General features: G+C 43.3%; 1 protein-coding gene and 1 long non-coding RNA gene across 4 annotated transcripts in view; one reads left to right on the forward strand and one right to left on the reverse strand.

Annotated features, from left to right (window-relative positions):
• The window catches only part of LOC132224361 (uncharacterized), a 1115498-nt gene that overhangs the window by 472303 nt on the left and 622342 nt on the right, over positions 1 to 20853 (reverse strand). The window lies entirely within an intron of this gene.
• LHFPL1 (LHFPL tetraspan subfamily member 1) overlaps positions 1348 to 20853 on the forward strand; it is a 68569-nt gene continuing 49063 nt past the window's right edge. For 2 of the 3 annotated variants that reach the window (XM_059679329.1, XM_059679328.1), the window contains exons 1-2: positions 1348 to 1557; positions 11244 to 11888. In XM_059679329.1, the coding sequence (XP_059535312.1) occupies positions 11507 to 11888 (382 nt within the window). In that variant the 5' untranslated portion in view covers positions 1348 to 1557; positions 11244 to 11506. The remainder of the gene's footprint in view (positions 1558 to 11243; positions 11889 to 20853) is intronic. The other variant, XM_059679327.1, reaches the window with a different exon arrangement.

Here is a 20853-nt window from a genome sequence, read left to right on the forward strand (position 1 = left end):
AATATTGACTTATTTTTATTGAGAGAGGGTTTGTCATTTCTCTTTACATAGCCCTATATCTGAAGCAGTGATTCTTAAGGGTACACCAACTGATAAATTATAAAGTTATCTCAGGAGATTACACTGTCAAAAGTCTGACATTCCACTTAAGGAGTCCTCTCTCACTCCCCCCAAAAAACTGTCATAGTAAGCCATTATCACAGGTGGGAATGTGGTTTATCAGTGTGTAGGGAAAGTAAAAAGTGCTTAAAAACTGATGATCAATAATAGCAAGGCTGACAAATGTACGCATGCATGGATATAAGGCTATATCACGGATAAAAGACAGGATGCTTGCTTGAGAAGAAACATATTAACTCATAAAATAATTAGGATACAATGAATGTGTTAAACTGCTAGTTAACATTTTAAATTATTGCCACAAAATTCTAGAAAACAGGTCTGATAACCTTTATAGCATTCTGGGAAAGGAAGTGGGCCATTATAGAAGCAAAGTTACTTTGGATCAATCTTGTATGTTGTTTTAAGTTAACTTAGTTGCCCTTCATCCTTCCAACTCATTTTGTTCAGCAAAGTTATCTGTTCACAAGGTATCCAAGAAATGAGACACATATGCAAACAAACAAACAAACAAACAAACAAAACGCACCTGATTCCCCCCCCCCCACACACACACACATGAATACTAGTATAAGGTAGAAAGTGATAAGTTTCCCAACATAAATATGGAGTGTCAGGGACATTCATAGGTGGGAGAGATGAAATTACGTTGGAGCAGAGTGTCAGGCAAAGCTTCATTAATCTCTAGACCTCTCAGCTCCTTTCCCAAGCACTAAAGCAGTTATTGATGTTTTAGGATAAGTTAGACACTGCCTTTTGGCAGTACTGCTATTTTTTAAAAAATGTATTATTAAGCCTTCTCAGTGTGTGATTTTTGGTTTCTTAAATGTGAACTTGTTACATTTTGGAGCCATAAATTTCTCTGTTGGAGTGCCTTACCCATTAGACAGTGGAAATTATTTTGGGAAAAGAGGTTATTCTGTTTTACTCAGTTCAGGCATGTGTTTTCTGAGTCTTTTCCATGCACATATATCTGCTACCCAATATGTATAGTGGAGATAGTTTAGGGCTTTGGGGGAAAGTTAGGGAGAACCACTATTCCTCAGCAGGCATTCGGGCAGCAGATGCAGAAGTGAGACAGTTATGTTGGCACTCCTGTACACACGGGCGCGCACACACACACACACACACACACGCACACACACACACAGCTGACTTGGCAGCTGTGAGCATGGGGGTGGGGGGACTCATTGCCTGTTAAGCCAAATCAAGTGCCTGCATGTCTCAGGCTGGATTGAAGCCTCCAGCGTGTTTGGAGTTAATTCCCATTAGGTTGGACTCCGCCCCTCTCTCCCAAAGGTAAAGCAGGGTTTTCAGGCAACCCTGCAAAGAGCAGCTGGGATTCCCATCCCCTTCTGACAAGCTGTAAGGAGAAGTTGTTTCTCAGATCTGAGTTTGAAGAGAGGAAACAAGTCAATCAGCCTTCGTGGCCAGAAGGTAAATTTGCAGCTTGGGCCAAATGCAATTGAAACAGCTGGATAAAAACTGCTTTGCTCTCCCCTTGCTCAGCCTCCTCCTCCCCTTCCTTTCCCAGGCTTCCCGTCCTTTCATCTCACAGCTCAGAGAAGCTGTTTCTTCCCAAAGGCAGCCTGGTACATTTTTGCTTCCACATAGTTTGTTGTTTGCACAGAGGCTAAACGGAATCAAGGCTGGGTTCCTATTTCATATTGACGTGGTTTGAGGACCTAAGGGTTAAATGCTAGTTGGTTTCCCCAGAAGAATTGGTAACTTGAGGAGAGGAAGTGCATGTCTCTGGGAGTGGACAGAGGGATTTTGTTCTGACTTGTCTGTGGAAGTAAAAGCGGATCTGGTTTGCTGATGTGCTGGGGTTGATCTCTTAGACTTGCCTAAACTGGGGCTATGAGACTGAAATGGGGTAATGGCGTTAAACTGAAATGCAGATGTTGAAATCAGTTGAGGCTAGAAATAAAAGAATGCATTCACTCAGTAAATATTTGTGAGTTCTTAACTATGTGCCAAGCATGATGACTTCCAGAAAACCTGAGATAGTTTAACTATAAATCCGTTCTTGAAAGAACACTGGGCCAAGTGTTTCCATTTTGTGGTGAAAAACTGAAAGCAGAACGAAGACTAGGAGTGAGGAGAAATTACTTAGAGTGTTTGGGGAAACACAGGGGGAGGGGAGTGATGTTCTACTTCTTAGATGACCTCAAGTCTTCTCTGATACTTATGGGAAATGGAGTATTCTCTAGTAGGGGGGGAGAATTGACAGCTATCCTAGTGTTAGGTTGACCAGATATTACTTCACTCTAACTTTACATTCTATTATCTCATTTTATAGAGGAAACTGAACCTCAGAGGTTTTAAGTGATCCTCTCAAGTTCATAGAACCTATAAGGGACAGACCTCAAGACTCTACCAGATCTGATTCCAAACTCTTGGCTCTTTTCCACTAAAACAGTATTTCTCAATCATTAGTTCCCATCAGAATCGATTGAGGATTAAAAAAATGCAAATCCCATAAGTTCTAATTTAGTGAATATGAGAAGAAATGTAATACTCTGCATTTTGAATAAGCATTCAAGTGATTCTGGTGCAGAGGGTCTAGGGCCCCATTCTGAGAAACAGTCAATATGCCATGCTGCCTCTCATGTCTGCTGAAGTGGTCAGAGAAGCATTTAGCTCACCTTCTTCCTACACTGTCCAGGTTCACTGAATGGAGGTGGTTAACTGTGATGGCATTTTATTCCCAGTTGAGGCCATGGTTAGAGGGACTACTGAGCCAACAATAGCAGAGCTGGGGCTAGAGCTTAAACAAGTGAGTAGATGGTTTACAAGTTAGCTCATTGCTGATAGTGCTTAACAATGTATTGCCACAGTAGGCCTGTAGGAATAGTTTCTAACTTGTATAGGGTATGGCACCCCTAGCCAATCAATTAAGCACTGAAGATAGTGGCACCTGTCAATCCAGAGTAATAACTGCGAAGATCTCCAATTGGCACCCTACTTTCCAAAGCAGAAGCTCAATGAACAGCATTTTGTTTTTCATGGAAGGGAGAAGGTCATATGAAATTTAGAGACATCATTCTAATCCCTACTTTTCTAACCTCAGACTCTAGAGCAAGAGAATAGCTCAGGACCTGATATAGAGGATCTTTCTTATTTAAAAAAATATTTTTGTTGTGTTTAGAGAGGAAGGGAGAGGGAGAGAGATAGAAACATCAATGATGAGAGAGACTCATTGATTGGCTGCCTCCTGCACACCCACCACTGGGGAGCCAGCCAGAAACCCAGGCATGTGCCCTGACCAGGAATCAAACCATAACCTCCTGGTTCATAGGTTGACGCTCAACCACTGAGCCATGCTGGCCAAGCTGGAGGTTTGTTTCTTTGTTTTTTTTCTGTGTCTTTTTAAAGTAAAATTGTCAAATGCTTTCATTAAATTTTGTGTGTGTTTTTCTTTATTTATTAAGGTATTATATATGTGTCTTTATCCCCTCATTACTCCCCACCCCCCACTCATGCCCTCACCCCCCTGTTGTCTGTGTCCATTGGTTAGACTTATATGCATGCATGCAAGTCCTTTAGTTGAACTCTCCCTCTTACCCCCACCCTTACCTACCTTCCCTTTAAGGTTTGATGGTCTGATTGATGCTTCTCTGGATCTGGATCTGTTTTTGTTCGTCAGTTTATGTTGTTCATTGTATTCCATAAATGAGTGAGATCATGTGATATTTATCTTTCTCTGACTGGCTTATTTCACTTAGCATAATGCTCTCCAGTTCCATCCATGCTGTTGCAAATGGTAAGAATTGCTTCTTTTTTCTGAAGCGTAGTATTCCATTGTGTTATGGACTCTCTTCATCTCTGCATGGCCAACTTGATTGTTTGCAATTGACCTTCTAGGTTGTCAGACTCAATGGTCCTCTCTCTCTATTTACCTTCTTGCTTCTTGTCTTCTAATGCCTTAACTGCTTGTGATCATCCCCACCTCAGGATGAAAATATGAAAATAAATAAATAAACAAGTCCAACACAGTTAGTTTTGCTAGTCTTTATACCCTAGGAAAAAATGAAAAAGAAGGAGAAAGCTTAGAAAGAGGATAGCAAGTATGAAAGCTGAGGAATTGGAAAGATAAGGCTTAAATTAAAAGTGAGGTCTTCTTAAGCAGAGAATAGTGGAATGATGGTTGCCAGGGGTTTGGTGGAGGGGAAAATGAGGAATTGTTGCTCAATGGGTGCAAAGTTTTAGTTAGGCCATTGAATAAATTCTAGAGATCTTCTGTTCAACTTTGTGTCTATAGTTAATAATACAGTGTTGTGTACTTTAAAATATGTTAAGAGGATAGATCTTATGTTAAGTGCTCTTAATACACACACACACACACACACACACACACATGCCTTTTTGAAGGTTATGAATATGTTTAGTGCCTTAATTGTGTTCATGGTTTTATAGATATAGGCATATGTCTAAACTCATTGAGATGTATATTTTAAATATGTACATATTTTTCATATAGCAATTATACCCCCAAAAAGCTTGAAAAAAGTGAAGTGTTCTTCAAGTTGTGGATATACAAATGGGAAATAAAGCCTTTGGTGTAGCTATATCATGATATGATTTCAGGCATAGCAGAACCTGAGGCAACTCTCTTTGTGAAGATACACAGAGAAGGAGAAACTTCCAAGGGACTCTGGTGGCAGTAAGTGAAGGGAGAAATTATTGGGAAGTAGAAATAGATCCCGTTTGAGGTTGTGTCTGAAACAGGCTACTTATATACCCAACTTGACACAAGTAGGCACATTGGGCAAAGACATTTTTCTGGAACAGGACTCTATTTGTGCACTGGAAACATATGCCTGTTTATCTTGCTCATTTCCTAGGGAAGTCTCAACACTGAGTATTTGTAACAGGGTTGGCACGTAGGCAATGCATACTATCTGGGGGCGTGAGTAGAAAGGCCTGTTCATATTTCTTTGCCAAAATCAGTGACAACAAAGCAGCTCCTTGCAGACCAGTCTGAACCAGCAGTCTTACAGCCATGTTTTCCTCAGCAGCTGCATATCAGAGACTCCCTTTCTGACCACTTCATGTTCTGGTCATTAATTTGCTGGCTGTTTTGCCTGGGCCCTTGGTAAGGTATTGCTTTCTTTAACTCAGAAGTTGTATGGCAAACTCAAGTGGGAACAAAAGGATTTTTAGTCTTCTGTGGGGACTGGGGAGGAGGCTAGGTAGAGGAATGATTTGGTTTGTTTTTCTCCACCAAGAAAAATATAAGAGCAATGCCTCCAGTTTTACTGATGCTAAATAAGTGCCCACAGTGAGTAGGTACACACAAGAGTGCAGAGGTAAGAACAAATGATTAAAGACTGGGCAATGAGTCACCGCAGGGAGAGTTAGAATACTCACTTTTGGGGAAAAGTGCCAACAGTAAGCTACAGCAATCATAGTTAATGAAGGGCTCTCATCTGGAGGACAGTGGCCAACCTGTTCTCCATTCCCTCTGAGGACCTGACCAAAGGAATTGTCATAAATTTCAGCAGAAAATGTTTAAAACGAGACATAAATAATTCTTGACAGTGAGAATTGTTAAGCTTCTGAGAAAAAAATGTAGTCTTTTTCTTTAGAGTTCTTTAAAAGCAGCCATTTGACATAAACAGGTTAGGTGGGTTTCCTGACTCATAGTTTGAAGTGATCTCTACCCATGATCTGTGTTAGAATAACTACCATATCTCCAAAGTAGTGAACAGTAGTCTTTAGTAAGAATAGTAAATTCAGAACAGATTTTGTGCTTTCACCCTGGTTGTTACAACTTTCTGGCCACTCTCACTGCTTCTCATATAACCACTCTCAGAAACAGGCATGTAAGCCATTTAGGTGATGAACAAACTAACATATGAGGGGCAAGGTAACACCAAAGAAAGAGGGTCAATAACAAATCTATTAATACCTTGTTACTGGGCCAATTAGTATAACCACATTGTGAATTCCTGATTTCTGAAATCCAGTGTTGCTAGACATTCTAGGACATGGAAACAAAGCTATTGCATATATGAAATATACAAGAAGAATCCTATCTAATAAAAGAGAATCATGCACATTGACCATAACACCGACACCCTTCCCATTGGCTAATCAGCAGGATATATGCAGATTAACTGCCAACCACGATGGCGGCCGGCAGCCAGGCAGCTGAAGTGAATAGGAGGCTTGCTTGCTCCAGTGACGGAGGAAGCCAAGGTTCCCCGCCTGCCGCTGCCAGCCTCTGAACTGCAACTCTAAGAAACATTGTTGCAGATATAGAAGCTAAACATTCCCCAGAAACCTGCTTTCAGCCAGACGGGCTTCAGCCAGCAGGATTGCAACAGTGTTACAATTATAGAACAAATGCAGAAACCTGCTTTCAGCAGCTGAGGCCTCAGAGCTGCAGCCGGGTCTCACAGCTAAAGCCGGCTCTCAGCTCCAGTGACAGCCATAGAAGGTAAATAAATCCCAGAATAAAAAAAGAAAAAGAAAAAAAGGAGAGGTTGGGAGCCTCAGTTGCCTGTCAGCCTGAAAACAGCCCTCAACCCCTCACCCAGACTGGCCAGGCACCCCAGTGGGGACCCCCACCCTGAAGCAACAAGATGGCGGCTAATTTGCATACTGAAGGCAAGCGGCAGTGGACAAGGCTGTCTGCAGTCTGGGACTGGATCTGTGACCCTGCCAGGTGGGGAGCAGTGCTTGAGGCTGTCCACGGTCTGGGACCCGGATCCATGACCTGGTGGGTGGGGGGCAGTGCTTGACGCTGTCTGTGGTACAGACCCGGATCCGTGACCTGGAGGGTGGGGGGCAGCACTTGAGGCTGTCCGCGGTCCCGGGACCCGGATCTGTGACCCTGCCGGGCAGGGGGCAGTGCTTGAGGCTGTCCATGGGACCAAGACACGGATCTGTGACCCTGCCGGGTGGGGGGCAGTGCTTGAGGCTGTCCACGGGACCAAGACATGGATCTGTGAGCCTGCTGGGCGGGGGGCAGCACTTGAGACTGTCCGCAGTCCCGGGACCCGGATCCATGACCCTTCCTGGCGGGGCGGCAGCTCGCACAGGGGTGGCTCGGCCGGGGTTGGGCAGGGCAGGATGCCTGGCTTCCGCCCAGCCCCAGTCACTCTGGGCAGGTGAGCAGCGCAGAGAGCCTCTGGACAGGGGAGGCAGGCCGGTGGAGGGCGGCCTGTACTCCCCACATGGCAATGGTGACAGCTGTGAGCGTGCCAAGCGGAGCCTGCAGGCTGAGCTGAAGTAGCGCCTGCAGGCCATCAGCGCCCAGGAGTGGCTGCGCAAGATCCGCCTCCTGGCCCAGAAGGTGCAGGATCGCAGGGACAGCCACCATGGCGGGCCAGACTGACGTCCTCCTGGCCACACTTCGGGGGTTTGCGGATCTGCAAAGCCAGAGGCCTCCAGTGTGCACATCCCCCCCGGCATGCAAATATCCCCCAGCACACTGTCACCCTCCTGTGCCTGCAACAGTTGCAAACCAAGGCGTGCACAAGTTCCCCCCGCCTCTCCACCGCACTTCCATCAACCCAGCATGCCTAACACCCCCACAGGATGTGCACACATCCCCTCTGATGTGCTCATGTCCTTTGGAGAGTGTCTGGGTGTTCTGGGTGCTGAGGGTGGGCACCTGTGAGATGACAGTGAGAGGGCGGAGTGGTGATTCCCTATTCCCACGAGGCCAGTGCAGCTACGAGATCACCTCTGGGGGGTTAATGCAGGTGCTGAGGCAGGAGCAGGTGCAGACAGACACACCTGGTAGGCACGGGCGGCCCTCGCTGAGGTGCCTTCGGTCAGCGTTCAAGATCAAGAACCCAGAGGCGGAGAGGAATTCCGTCCTCTCAGTGAAACAGTGGGATAGTCAGGGCGACTGTAGAGGAGGAATGTGCACTTTGGGTGCCAGCACCCATGAGCGAAGGCTGCCCTGACTGAGCCTCGCTTGCTTGGGGCCTAGCGCACTCCTGCCGGGCAGCGGGTGACAGGACATGCTTTTCCGAATTAATGAGAGAAAACGTTGATTCTCCTGCTGCCCACGAAGGTGGAAAGTGAAGTGGGGAGACATGTGGGGAGTGAGCGAGGTTCCCTGTCTCGGGGTTCCAAATCTGCTGTTAGTTTCTTTTACCGCTGACTAGAGATATACAGGGTGTCCCCCCAAAATGTATACACACTTTGAATACCTACTAATTCCAATGGTTTTAAGCATAAGAAAGAAACAACAATGGAGCTGTTATCAGTTAAAAGTGTGGGCACAAACAGGTAGTTGGACATTCCCTGAGGGGTCTCAGATTGGAGAGGGTGAAGGCCAGACTGAGGGACCCCTTTCCTCCCCCCAAAAAAATGAGTTCACGTGTCACCTCTGACACGCATGTCAGAGGTTCGCCATCACTGCCCTATACTGTATACTTTATGAATCAATAAAAAAATGTACAATTTTTAATTATAAACCTGTGTTTTCTCTCAAAATTATTTCTTGCGTGAATTTTGGGACACCCTTTATAAGTAAAATCATATGGTATTTGTCTTTCTCTGTCTGACTTACTTTACTTAGCATAGTACCCTCAAGGTCTGTGCATGTTGTTGCAAATGGCAAGATTTCCTTCTTTTTTTTTACTGCTGAATAATATTTCATTGTATATATGTGTGTGTTTGTGCATCTTCTTTATACCATAAAGTATCAATAGTATTGTAGTCTTTTAAACAGCTTGATTTGTCACAGATGACATAAGCTTATGTCAGAACACCTCCTTTTATTTCTAGTATAGTATAAGTACTACTCACTGATATAGTTCCTTTCTCTTCCTTGAGTTCTCTGCCCTTCTATTGGTTGTCATACTGGGACTTTTGATCTTCAGGTGATGACAGTCATGGAGGACATATGCGGTTAGTTCTGACTACAATTTCTGAGCTTGAAACAACTTATGTTCTTGTTCTGTTGCTTTATACACTGCTTAGAGAGAGTGGCCTTCCTATTCCTTACCATCTCTGTCTTCCCCTCTAATTTTTTCCCACACTTAAACATTTTTTTTCTTGAAATTCTGTATGAGAGATCATAGAAGCATTTAATTGTAATACTTTTGGGGTCATGAGGGAGAATATGGAGGAAGGTTTCTTAGCTTTCTGATCCTCAATTTGATCATTTGTAAATTGGGGTTAATACCTTTCTTACCAACCTAAGGAGACTGTTGGACAGAGCGAATGAAATAATGGACTTGGAAGGGACTGTGATGATGCAGCCACAGATGTTTATCATCTTGTTTCCTCTCATTCTCTGGCCTGGGATTTTTCACCAGGAAGTGAGTCCACAGCAGAGGGCTGCTTGCATTTTTCATAATCTTACCAACTCTACTATAACAAGCAGAGGCATGACCTCATTGTGGCCAAGCATACTTGCTTTCTAGCAGTAATTACTCATAAGGAGTTTCACTTCTCCTCCTGTTGACTTTCCATCCCTCATCACATCTTTCTCTCATTCCCCGCGCTCCCCCTCCCCCATTCTCAGGCACAAAGCCTCATTCCCAGGGGCCCAGCTCAGGGCACTTTCTTCCCAAGCCCTAACATTCCAAACTAAGCACCTGCAATTTATGATCTCTGTTCCCTTGCAGCACAAAACACATAGCACACAATACATATGTATCAGGAGAGGAATTGCAGTGGAGTGAAAATAGAACATTATACTAAGACTCAAATAACTGGGCTGTGGTCTGGCCTGTGTATCTCACTAGCCCTTTACCCTTGGGTAAATCACTTCCTTTCTGTGATTCCATCTGTAAGTGATGGGGGTGTGTGTGTAGAAAAGTACTGGCCCAGAAATTTTCAGATCAGGTTACTTATTCTGGTGTTATTGCTTGCCTACTTACTCTGTGACCTGGGAGAAATCATTTCCCCCTTTACTGGGCCATAATCCTTCATATGTAAAACAAGAAGGTTGAATTAGGTGATTCATTAAGGTCCCAGCCAAACTGGAAATTGGATGCTTTTATGAAATGAGTTTCATTTAATAAACATTACTTGGAGTGCCTACTCTGTGTCAGGCACTATATGATGGTAGTTGAAATTATGACTGGGAACAGTCCTGAGACCCTGAGTACAATTGCTGCTTGCTCCTCACTGTCACAGATTGGACCCGTAGGCCAGTTCCTATACTTTTCTTGCCTTGGGTCTTCCACCCTTGAACCCCTCTTCCACCTCCTCTAACTTTAACTAGTAATGATGAAACATGGAGGAACTTCTGAAACATACTCCACCATTTACCTGCTGGAGACATTCACAGTGCTGTCATCAAGATCTAGTGTGGTCTCTGGCTGCCCTAATTGAGAAACAGGCCTGTAAGCAATGACAGATTAATGGAATTGGGAGGAAAGTGGTTGATGTTTGATGGATGGGTCTGTGAAAGCCATTTGTGAGCTGGGCTGATGAGATTAGATCTAAAAAGACTCTTAGCACCTTGAATCTGAGATAACTTGTTCCAAAGACAACTTGAAAGGTCCCTGTAACTACATCTTCTTGCTGCCAGGCAGGGGACACCTGATAAAAGATGAAAAGCTTCCTTGGTTATATTAAGGAAAGGAAGAGGTAGCTTTTCTTAGTAATCAGTCTAGAGTTAAACAGCCCTCAATGGTTAGAAAGTTGCCTCACATTTTGATTTTGGGACAAAATGACTGAATGGTATTACTCTGTGATAAGCATATAGTGTGTGATTAGGCATCCTTTATTTTATTCTACTCATTTCAACCTGGCTGATGCATCCTTGTGAAAAGCCAACATGAACGCACTATTGGACATTCTACCTAGGTCAAGTGGACACATCCTGCAACTCCATGGTGAGCTTTTCTTCCCTCTTCTCCCTTGTATTGAGAGCAGGTTCTGTGAGTTGTTTTCCTTCATCCTTCTCTTACTGAAAACAACTTGGTTTCTGACCCTCTTGAGATATCACCCCCTTCCAGGCTTCCACACCAGAAAGGCCATTCAACTAGAAGCTGGAGTCTCTCGGGGAAGCCTGGGTTTCATTTAGGCTCCCCTCTGGCCACTCGTTTCATATTTGATGTCAAGAGCTAAAAGATGTCAGATCAGGCTGCATTTGAGTTGGCAGAAAAGTCACTAATTCAGTTCTATGTCTTTTTTCATTGTAGCCTAGAGACCACAGAACTCTAAATCAGGTGGAAGGAAGGAATGATGGAAAAAGTGCTGGAAAGCAGAAGCCCATAAGGACCCAAATGGTCCTCGAGAGAATAATTTTATCCAAAAGCAAGAGCCAAGTGACGCATAAATGAGCCACAGGACTGGCCAGCCAGATGAAAAATAGACTGATGGAGCCTACATGATAACTTTCTGAATTTGATTCTGTGACCCAAAACTAACTCATCTCCCCATACCCGCAGAGAAACCTGGGACCATGAGGAGCAGCCTGACACTGGTGGGGACCCTCTGGGCCTTCCTGTCCCTTGTTACCGCTATGGCCAGTTCTACCAGTTACTTCCTGCCATACTGGCTCTTTGGATCCCAGCTGGGGAAGCCAGTGTCATTCAGCACATTCCGGAGGTGCAACTACCCTGTGCGGGGAGAGGGGCACAGTCTGATCATGGTGGAAGAATGTGGGCGCTATGCCAGCTTCAGTGCCATCCCAAGCCTTGCCTGGCAGATGTGCACAGTGGTGACAGGTGTTGGCTGTGCTCTCCTGCTCCTGGTGGCCATGACTGCAGTCCTGGGCTGCTGCATGGAGGAGCTTATCTCCAGAATGATGGGACGTTGCATGGGAGCAGCACAGTTCGTGGGAGGTAAGACAGTGTTGCTGGGATTGGGTAGGTTGGGGGTCATTGTGGGGGCAGGGAGAAAAGGGAATGAAAAATGTTACCTCCTCTATTTCCATCTCTAAAGCTACAAAAAAGGAATCATTTAAAATACTCTAGGACCCTCTAAAGCAGTGGTTTTCAACCTTCTTAATGCCGTGACCCTTTAATACAGTTCCTCATGTTGTCGTGACCCCCAATTTCATTGTTACAAATTGAACATAATTAAAGCATAGTGATTAATCACAAAACAATATGTAATTATATATGTGTTTTCCAATGGTCTTAGGCGACCCCTGTGAAAGGGTCGTTCGACCCCCAAAAGGGCCACGACTCACAGGTTGAGAACTGCTGCTCTAAAGTGTAATCTACTAGTACATGAGGGTTTTGTTCACAGTGAAATTGATTAGTAGGCAGTTGATATGTGTTTTTTAGCCTCCATTTTTATTACCTTCTTCTGCCTGCAGGGTGTCCACTTAAGAATATTATCCAGGTCTACTTTCCAGGGGCAGCAACATATATTCTAGTATTACTGCTTCAAAATACACTTGATTTTTAAAAGTCCTGATATCAGAGAACAGTGATCTAAAAAACACCTACACACAAATGCTAATTACAAATAAGAGTTTAATGTAAAGTCCTCAACAAAGAAATACATCTAATAGTGAAATGCTAGGTACCAAACAGACTGTAGATAAATGCTTATTTGGCCCACATATAAGGCTATCCCTGTCTGGTAGCCATTAACAGTCAATCTAGATTTTTTATGGCCCTGTCTTATACTATTTATCTTTTCCCTCATTCAAACTCCCTCTAAATTAGTGCAGGTAAACCACGGATGTTGTAATTGTATGAACAGGCTAGGAAAGACCAAATACAAAATGGCAACCTGCAGGAAGGCAGTGGGAGAAACTTAATTTGAATTGTATAAGGTGAAAAAGCAATATTACACAGACAGGCAAATATATGTATGAATATGTGAGCTATATTTTACACCTGGTTGAGGCACTGGGAAAAAGTGCTGATAGGAGCTATTGTTGAAGTGGGTTTTTGTTTTTCATCAAGTTTTGAAATCATTATTTAATTCGTTATCATTCTCATCTCCATTAGCAACACAGTGTGAGTGACTGTAGCCAAGAAATTTGGATCTCACTTCTGGCTCTTCCACTAAATTGCCCTGTGACCATGGGCAAATGATAGTGACCTCTCCTGTGTTCACTTCCTTTCTTTCGTTGAATTTGTTCACTGGTAAGATAGCCCAGATCCCAATTTTCTTCCTTTTTTTTCCCAATTACTTGTTCAGGTGGTCTTGGAATGAGATGGTAGTGATAATCTAAGTCAGTGATTCGCAACTGGGGCTGATTTTTTTTTTTTACCTCCTTTCCCTGAGACACCTAATAATATTTTTGAGACATTTTTGGTAATCACAATTTGAAGAGGGTGCTACTGACGTCTAATAGGTAAAAGCTAAGAATGCTGTTACATACCTCACAGTGGACTCTAATAGGACAGCTCCCCATTTCCAGCAACAAAGAAGTAACTGGCTTAAAATGTCAATAATGCCAAGGTTGAGAAACCCTGAGCTAAGGTATCATGGTTTCCGGACCGGCTTATGAAAAGCACCAGATTCTTTTTGCTGAATCACAGTTAAGGTGATGTTTTCAGGTTCTCTCTTTACTCAGACTCATTGCAAAAGTTTGAAATTTGAATTAACATTCTAGTCTCCCCTATCTCTGAATTTGTTTACTCATAGCTATTAATGGTTTTCTGGCCACACTGGCAATTCATTAGATTGTTTATTTCTTCCCCTTGAAAACCATGGTATAGAACTAATTACTAAAGCTAGTCTAAGCCAATGACTTAATTAATCCCCTTTAGGGGCTCCCTGCATATCACAAATGAACCTTAAGCAGGTTCTCCTTTCACTTACCTGTCAAGAGTAAGGGGTGGTCCTTGAAACTCATATTTATAGCTCTAGGACCAACCTCAGTGCCAAGCACAGAGAAGGTTTTTAAGAACTGTAGAAAGAATGAACACATGCTAAGGCAATGTCTAGTGACTGTTGGAATAAAATGGACAAATGAGAGCTGGGTTCATTCACATCCTTTCCTTTTTTCCAGGCTTCCATCAAGGGTGTTAACTTCCTGAGTTCTCTTCTGACCTGAGAGTGACAAGTTAGCCTCACTTGCATTTCTCAGAATTTCTGGCAGAGGCTGAGGAAGTATTAACTTGTAGGAATCAGAAGTTCAGTAGCAATAACCTCCATCAGACTCCAAGAATTAACAATGGCTCCTACTCCAAGCTTGAATCCTATCTTGGGCTTGGCTGAGATGTTTACAAAACCCTTATGGTTCTATATGTGACATATTTTAGTTGGGCCCACTTCCTAGGTCTAGAAACTCAAAGGAAATTGTTGAGGGGAGATGTGGGTAGGTAAAATAGAGCTTTAGACACTCATGGACTGAGTGGGGAAGAACTTTGGCTGAGTGCATATAGGGGGAGTCAAAATAGTGCCCTTTTCATCCCATATGATTCTGCCATTCTATATTCCTCATTGACCCGTGCTCATATGAGCATGGTCACAGTATTTACACTGAGATGAGGGTCTTTAAATTTTAAGAATAAAATGCCATTTGACAGTAGTCATGGAAAGAGTCAAGACTCAAGGTGTGCGATAAGGTTTATCCCTTATATTGGACAAGGGAATGATATTGGACAGATAACTAATTTTCCAGTTTCCATATCTGTAACACCAACCAACTAATAGTCATTACCAACCACATTTTAGAAACTTATGCCTGTTAAGGTGGCATCAGATGTGAAGGAATGGTGAAAACTGCTTGGATATATCATATTTTCTAGGAGTCCTTTGGCACATGACTATTACCTAAGGCTCTTTAGAGATCTCAGGTCTGACTCCTCAAAGATGGGCTCTACTAGTGGCAGACAGCCAAGCCTGACTCAAGAGAAAGAGCTGTGGGGGATTTAGTTTAAACTTGTTGTTCAACTGAGGGGAATTGATTTTGTTGCTCCAGGCCTGGCGGATTCTCGGCAGCTAGTGCATTAACCGAAATACATTAGGGGGAGGAGCCAATTTGTTTCAGGTCTGGTTTATCTCTGCCAGACCCCAAACCACTGAAGAGATGGAGTATCCATTAAGAACTATCTCCTCCCCCTGCTTGACTCTTATTCCCCAGTTTGGCGGCTTCCCACAGAGATGAGCGGTGGGAAGTGGGAGAGACAGGAAGAAATAAAGATCTGCTTGACTGAGTCATGCTCACCAAGGTGACCTGATGGGGCCCTTGGGGCCCATTTAGCTCCACCTGCAGCTGATCCAGCTGGACAAGCCTGGGGTCCAGAGAGCCTTCCACTGGGACCTTCATGCCCTGCTCCAACCGGTGAAGGAAACATCTGGTCAGGAGATTATTTCAGCCCTGGGGATGCTGAGGTTTCCAACCAGCTGGCCCCCAGCCTCTGAGAACAGGGTCATTATTCACATTCCCCTGTGGATGTATACACAAGATACTTGTGAATTATCCTCTATCTTCAGTGAGAGCTAAACAAAGAAGAAATAAGTGAGAAGTAAATATAAGGAACTTCTTGGCAGGACAAAGTGTAAGATCTTGGATCGGGTTGCTTGAGGGAGGCCAAGAATCTTTCTAGAGTAGAGAATGTATCAGAATCACCTGGGGTGCTTAAATGATGTGGATTTCACACTTTCCCATTCTAATATCCACAGCAAAAGGTGGAAGGCATATTTTGAAAAATCTCCCTAGTGACTCTGATGTGTATTCTGTGTTCCCTTTCCCCAATCCAAGTCAGAACCACCACCCTGGAGATTATTTATACAATTTAGTCCACTCAGACCAGCACCCGTGTTTTATTCTGTGCTACATGCTTCAGGCCAGATGAAAATTGCCACTGGAAACAGATCACTGAGAACTTGATTCAAGGAAAGGGCGCTATTTTTCTAAAAACCATTTCCTGGAAAGTCCTCCAAAGTTTCACCAGAAATTATTTAACTTATCCTTACCAGGCTGAACAAGGATTATAAAAGTGGCTTTATGTTTGGGAAAATGTTTTCAAAGAAGTTAACCTGCTAGCAAAGACTCAGGTACAAATTGAAACAGAGCAGAGAATATGGTTCAGGGATTCTGATGCTCAGCTCTGGGCTTTATGCACCAGTTCTACTGATTTTCCTTTTTTCCGTTGGAGAAAAAAATGCTATCACAGTGCTTTGCAGAGTGGTCCATGAAGCACTTGTCTAAGTATTACCTGGGGTGCTTGTTAATGCAGCTTGCGTAGGGCCATTCTAAGACCACTGAATCAGAACTGATGCCGGGCACCCTGTGTTTTATACAACCTCTCATGCTGATTTATTTTTGAAATGATAGTAGGAAATATTTCTGATGTATGTACCACTCAGCGGAAGAAATAGAGTTTTACCAATACAGTTGAAGTCTCCTTCCTACTGTCATCATAGTCCCTTGTCCCCACAGCAAAGGTAACTACTGTCTTGGATTTGTTATTTATGATTCTCCAGAAGATTCCAGTACACAGAAAAAGTTGAGAACCTCTGCTAAGTTTTGTTTTAATATTGCTTTTAAAATGGAGTTCCCTTTTCTTCTATGTCTGCTTGTACATAAATATCCCTCTATCTCCCAAAGGCAAAGGCAAATTCAACTTTGCTGTGAAGCCTCCACTGATCTACTTTAGAAATCTCTAGCAGCACTGCAATGTCTTATAACTCTGACTGAAAATATTAGGTCGAAAGAATGGAAGACTTGAGTCGGGGGAGTTCCCGGGAAAGGGAAAGCTGAGATATAGCTGGAGGGTAGATATAAATTTTCCACTGTGTTTGAGTTGAAGTTGCTACAAGAGCAATAAATTGAGCAAATTAATAGCAAACTAACTCATACTAGGCTTCTGCTCAGAGTAGTAAATTCAAAGTACTAATAACCATATTTGGACAAGTATTTATGGATTGGTTCGGGTAAGTAACAAAGTCACTGCACTCTCAAAAGTTACTCTTGTGAATGGGGATGGTTACACCCAGTGAGGAGGCTTTCCCTGGCCAGAGACCAAATTTAGGCATTTGTCTAATTGAGAATGTGCACTTGGGAAGGGGTTACATAGATGCTGCAATATGGGGAAGTAGTGATTCTGGCTGCAGGGAACCTTGAGGGCAGCAGGGATGTAGCTGCAGGTAGGGTTCCAAGATCTGTTTGAGATTGTGCTCCTGAGGGTTTGTATTGGTGTTGAGGGTGCCACAAGGCCCAAAGCTGAGTAAAGTATCCAACTCTGGGCTTCTGCTTGGTCAAAGAAGTGAATTCAAACTATAGCAATTATGTTTGGGGAGAGCATTTGGTATATTTTGTGCAAGGAGATTCTTGTGGAGGGAGAAGTTGAGGAAGGGAAATAAAATGGCAAGCTGCACATGTGCAGTAGGGGAGTGGGAAGGTAACATATTCTAAAGGGTGTTCTCTCCCCTCCTATAGAGAAGTAGCCAGATGAGCATAATCAGTTGAGAAAGATTTCTCCAAAGGGCATACATGGTTCAAAGGGCAGTACAACTGGGGATGAGCAATGGAACACAGAGAAGTGGGAGCCAGGATTTCAACTTCTTTGCCACCAGACCCCCATGCTTCTAATATTTGTAGTGGTCATTTTCTTTTTTGGTTGTTCTTGTTAATCCTCACCCAAGGATATTTTTTCATTGGTTTTATTTTGAGAGAATGGAAGGAGGGATGGAAGGTGGAGGGAGAGAGAGAGAACCATCAATGTGAGAGTGACACATTAATTGGTTGCCTCCCACATGCGCCCCCAACTGGGGTGGGGGATTGAACCTGGGACCCTTTGGTGAGTGGGCTGATGCTCTAACCACCAAGCAACACCACCAGATTACTAGGGTACTTTTGAAATCTATATTCCTGAGCTGCAGTTACTGAATCAAATACCTATGGATGAGGCCCCCAAATTACATTTTATTTATTTATTTATTTATTTATTTATTTATTTATTTATTTATTTATAAATATACTAGAGGCCTGATGCACAAAATTCGTGCACTCAAGGGGGGTCTCTCAGCCCAGCCTGAGCCCTCTTGCAGTCTGGGAGCCCTCAGGGGATGTCTGACTCACCTCTTAGGCCCACCGCTGCACTCGCCAGCCATGAGCCTGGCTTCTGGCTGAGCAGGACTCCCCCTGTGGGAGCACACTGACCACCAGGGGGCAGCTTCTGCATTGAACGTCTGCCCCCTGGTGGTCATTGCGCATCGTTTGGTCAATTTGCATATTAGTCTTTTATTATATAAGATTTTTATTGATTTCAGAGAGGAAGGGAGAGAGAGAGATAGAAACATCAGTTATGAGAGAGAATCATTGATCAGCTGCCTCCTGCACGCCCCCCGCTAAGAATCGAGTCTACAACCTGGGCATGTGCCCTGGACCTGGAATCAAAAGGTGACCTCCTTTTTCATAAGTCAATGCTCAGTCACTGAGCTGTGCCTGCCCGGCCAATCTACATTTTTAATAACTCCCACTCTTCCAGAAGGTGGCAGGGCCTGGTACTGGCAAATGACTTCTGTATTGCTATTTAAAACACATCTTCACAATTTGAAATTGATGAGAACTGCTGGGGACAAATATAATGGGAAAAAAATTCCCCTGCAACTTCATGTTTTAAAGTATGTCTCCCAGGACATCTTTCTCCAGCTATGATGAAATGTGATGGAATCAGCTGTCAGTTACAAGTCCAATGTCTCCAAGATGTATCTGTACAACCTATTGTGCTCACCTGTCTAAAAGGCCAAATGAAGGACCGGATAGGAGGAGTAGAAATGCAGGATGGGCAGAGCATGGAGCCACATGCACTGGGCCAGAAGACATGCCTGGCAAAGATTTCTGATCTCTGTCCTGGTGCTTATGAATTATTGCAAGATAACAACTCCTGTCAGGCAGCTTTTGAATGGAGCCTTATTCAGCTTTTCACTTTCCAGTCATTTGTTATAAAAACAAAGAGGTGAGGGAAAAATATTAGCATGGAGAATATAGGTTGAAAGTGAGAGAGGAGCCATAGAGAAAGGAGAATAATTAATCTTTAATGAGCACTTTCTATGTGTCAGAAACTTTATGAGTATAACTTCTTGAAACATCCCTATAAAATAGAGTACTAGTATTCCCAGTTTAAAGATGAGTTAACTGAAGTACAGAGAGATTAAGTGACTTGCCTAAAGTTACACAGCTTCTAGGTGGAAGACCCGGAATTTGAACTTAGGTCTAGACTAGTGGTTCCCATTGTGGGGCACATGCCCCATGGGAGGGGGGGTGCAATTTGATTTTTAAGGGAAGCAATTAGAGAATGTGTTATTAACAGTAAATTGTTTGCATTTCTTATGGTTCTAGGGGCCTCATATACAGTATATAAATATGTATTGTGACATATTTATACATTTCAGTTCTCTATTATATGTTTTGAAACTTTATTTGCTATTTTTTCATATCACTTCATATTATTTTTAAAAATAATTTCCTAGTGATTTCTTCCTCAGTACTTCAACTGTCCTTTCATTCTTTTATTTTTCTCTTTAATGGATGTCATGTTCTTTGGAAGCTTGTTTAGACCAAGTTAATGGCCCTTTAGGCTTCCTCCACGTGAATAGTTCACTTTTTGAATAAGAATTATAAAAAAAAAATGCCGAAACCGGTTTGGCTCAGTGGATAGAGCGTCGGCCTGCGGACTGAAAGGTCCCGGGTTCGATTCCGGTCAAGGGCATGTGCCTGGGTTGCGGGCACATCCCCAGTGGGAGATGTGCAGGAGGCAGCTGATCGATGTTTCTCTCTCATCGATGTTTCTAACTCTCTATCTCTCTCCCTTCCTCTCTGTAAAAAATCAATAAAATTTAAAAAAAAAAGAATTATATGTCATGGGGGAGGCGGGCATCAGGACTTTAGAGATGCTTAGGTGGGGCTATTTAGAATCATCTTTCACAGAGATCCCTTCAGAAGTCTTCCTGTTTGGGTAGCGCAGGTGAAGGTAGCGCAGGTGAAGGAAGCTGTGTGCAAGGTAGGCAGAGCATACTGTGAAACAGTTGCATTTATTGGGCACCTATTATATACCAGGTACCAAAGATACATAGTTGAGAATAAATATGGCTCATCCCTTCAAGGACCACACACTCCATTGAGGGATACAGACAACAAAGTGTTGTAAAAATATAGATCACAGTATATTTTAATTACAGGAGTAAGCACAGATTGATATGGGAAAAGAGAGAAAGAGGGAGAGAGAGAGAGAGAGAGAGAGAGAGAGAGAGAGAGAGAGAGAGAGAATGTGTAACTTTGCCTGGGGGTTGGGGATGGTGAGGAAAGGCTTCCTTGAGGAGGTATTCCCTGACATGAGCTCCTCCCCATGGTAAGGTCTGAAGAGCAAGGGGACTGAAGAAGGTGGAATGTTCCCCCACTGACATGTCAAGAAAGGCATTTGGCCAGCACTACTTCCTGCTTGAGAAGTCAGAGTTCATGCCAGTCCCAGGGATCTGAATGTGGAGGTTGGAAAGCTGAACTATGGTTATTTTATAAAATTGGGTGCTGTTCTTCCTAGTCTGTGTGAGAAAGCTCACTTTTTATTAACTCTTCCCTTAAAGAGCATACACTGGAAGGAGGAAAAGGCTTAATTTTCATACCCAATTTTGTCTTTAACCCATTGTGCAAATCCTGAGCTCATACACTCTGGCTCATATTTCTTCATATTATAGGAATTCAGTTTATCTGTGGTATACACACACACACACACACACACACACACACACACACACACACACACACACACTTCCTTTTCCTTTATGACTATGAGACAGATAAGAATGCCTTCTAACTTACGCATTCCACTGAAGGGAATTTCTAACCTTAACTGATCATTTTCTAAGTTTCTAAGCCATCTCATTGTCAGAATG

Source organism: Myotis daubentonii, chromosome X (assembly GCF_963259705.1).
Source record: "Myotis daubentonii chromosome X, mMyoDau2.1, whole genome shotgun sequence".
NCBI classification, from domain to species: domain Eukaryota; kingdom Metazoa; phylum Chordata; class Mammalia; order Chiroptera; family Vespertilionidae; genus Myotis; species Myotis daubentonii.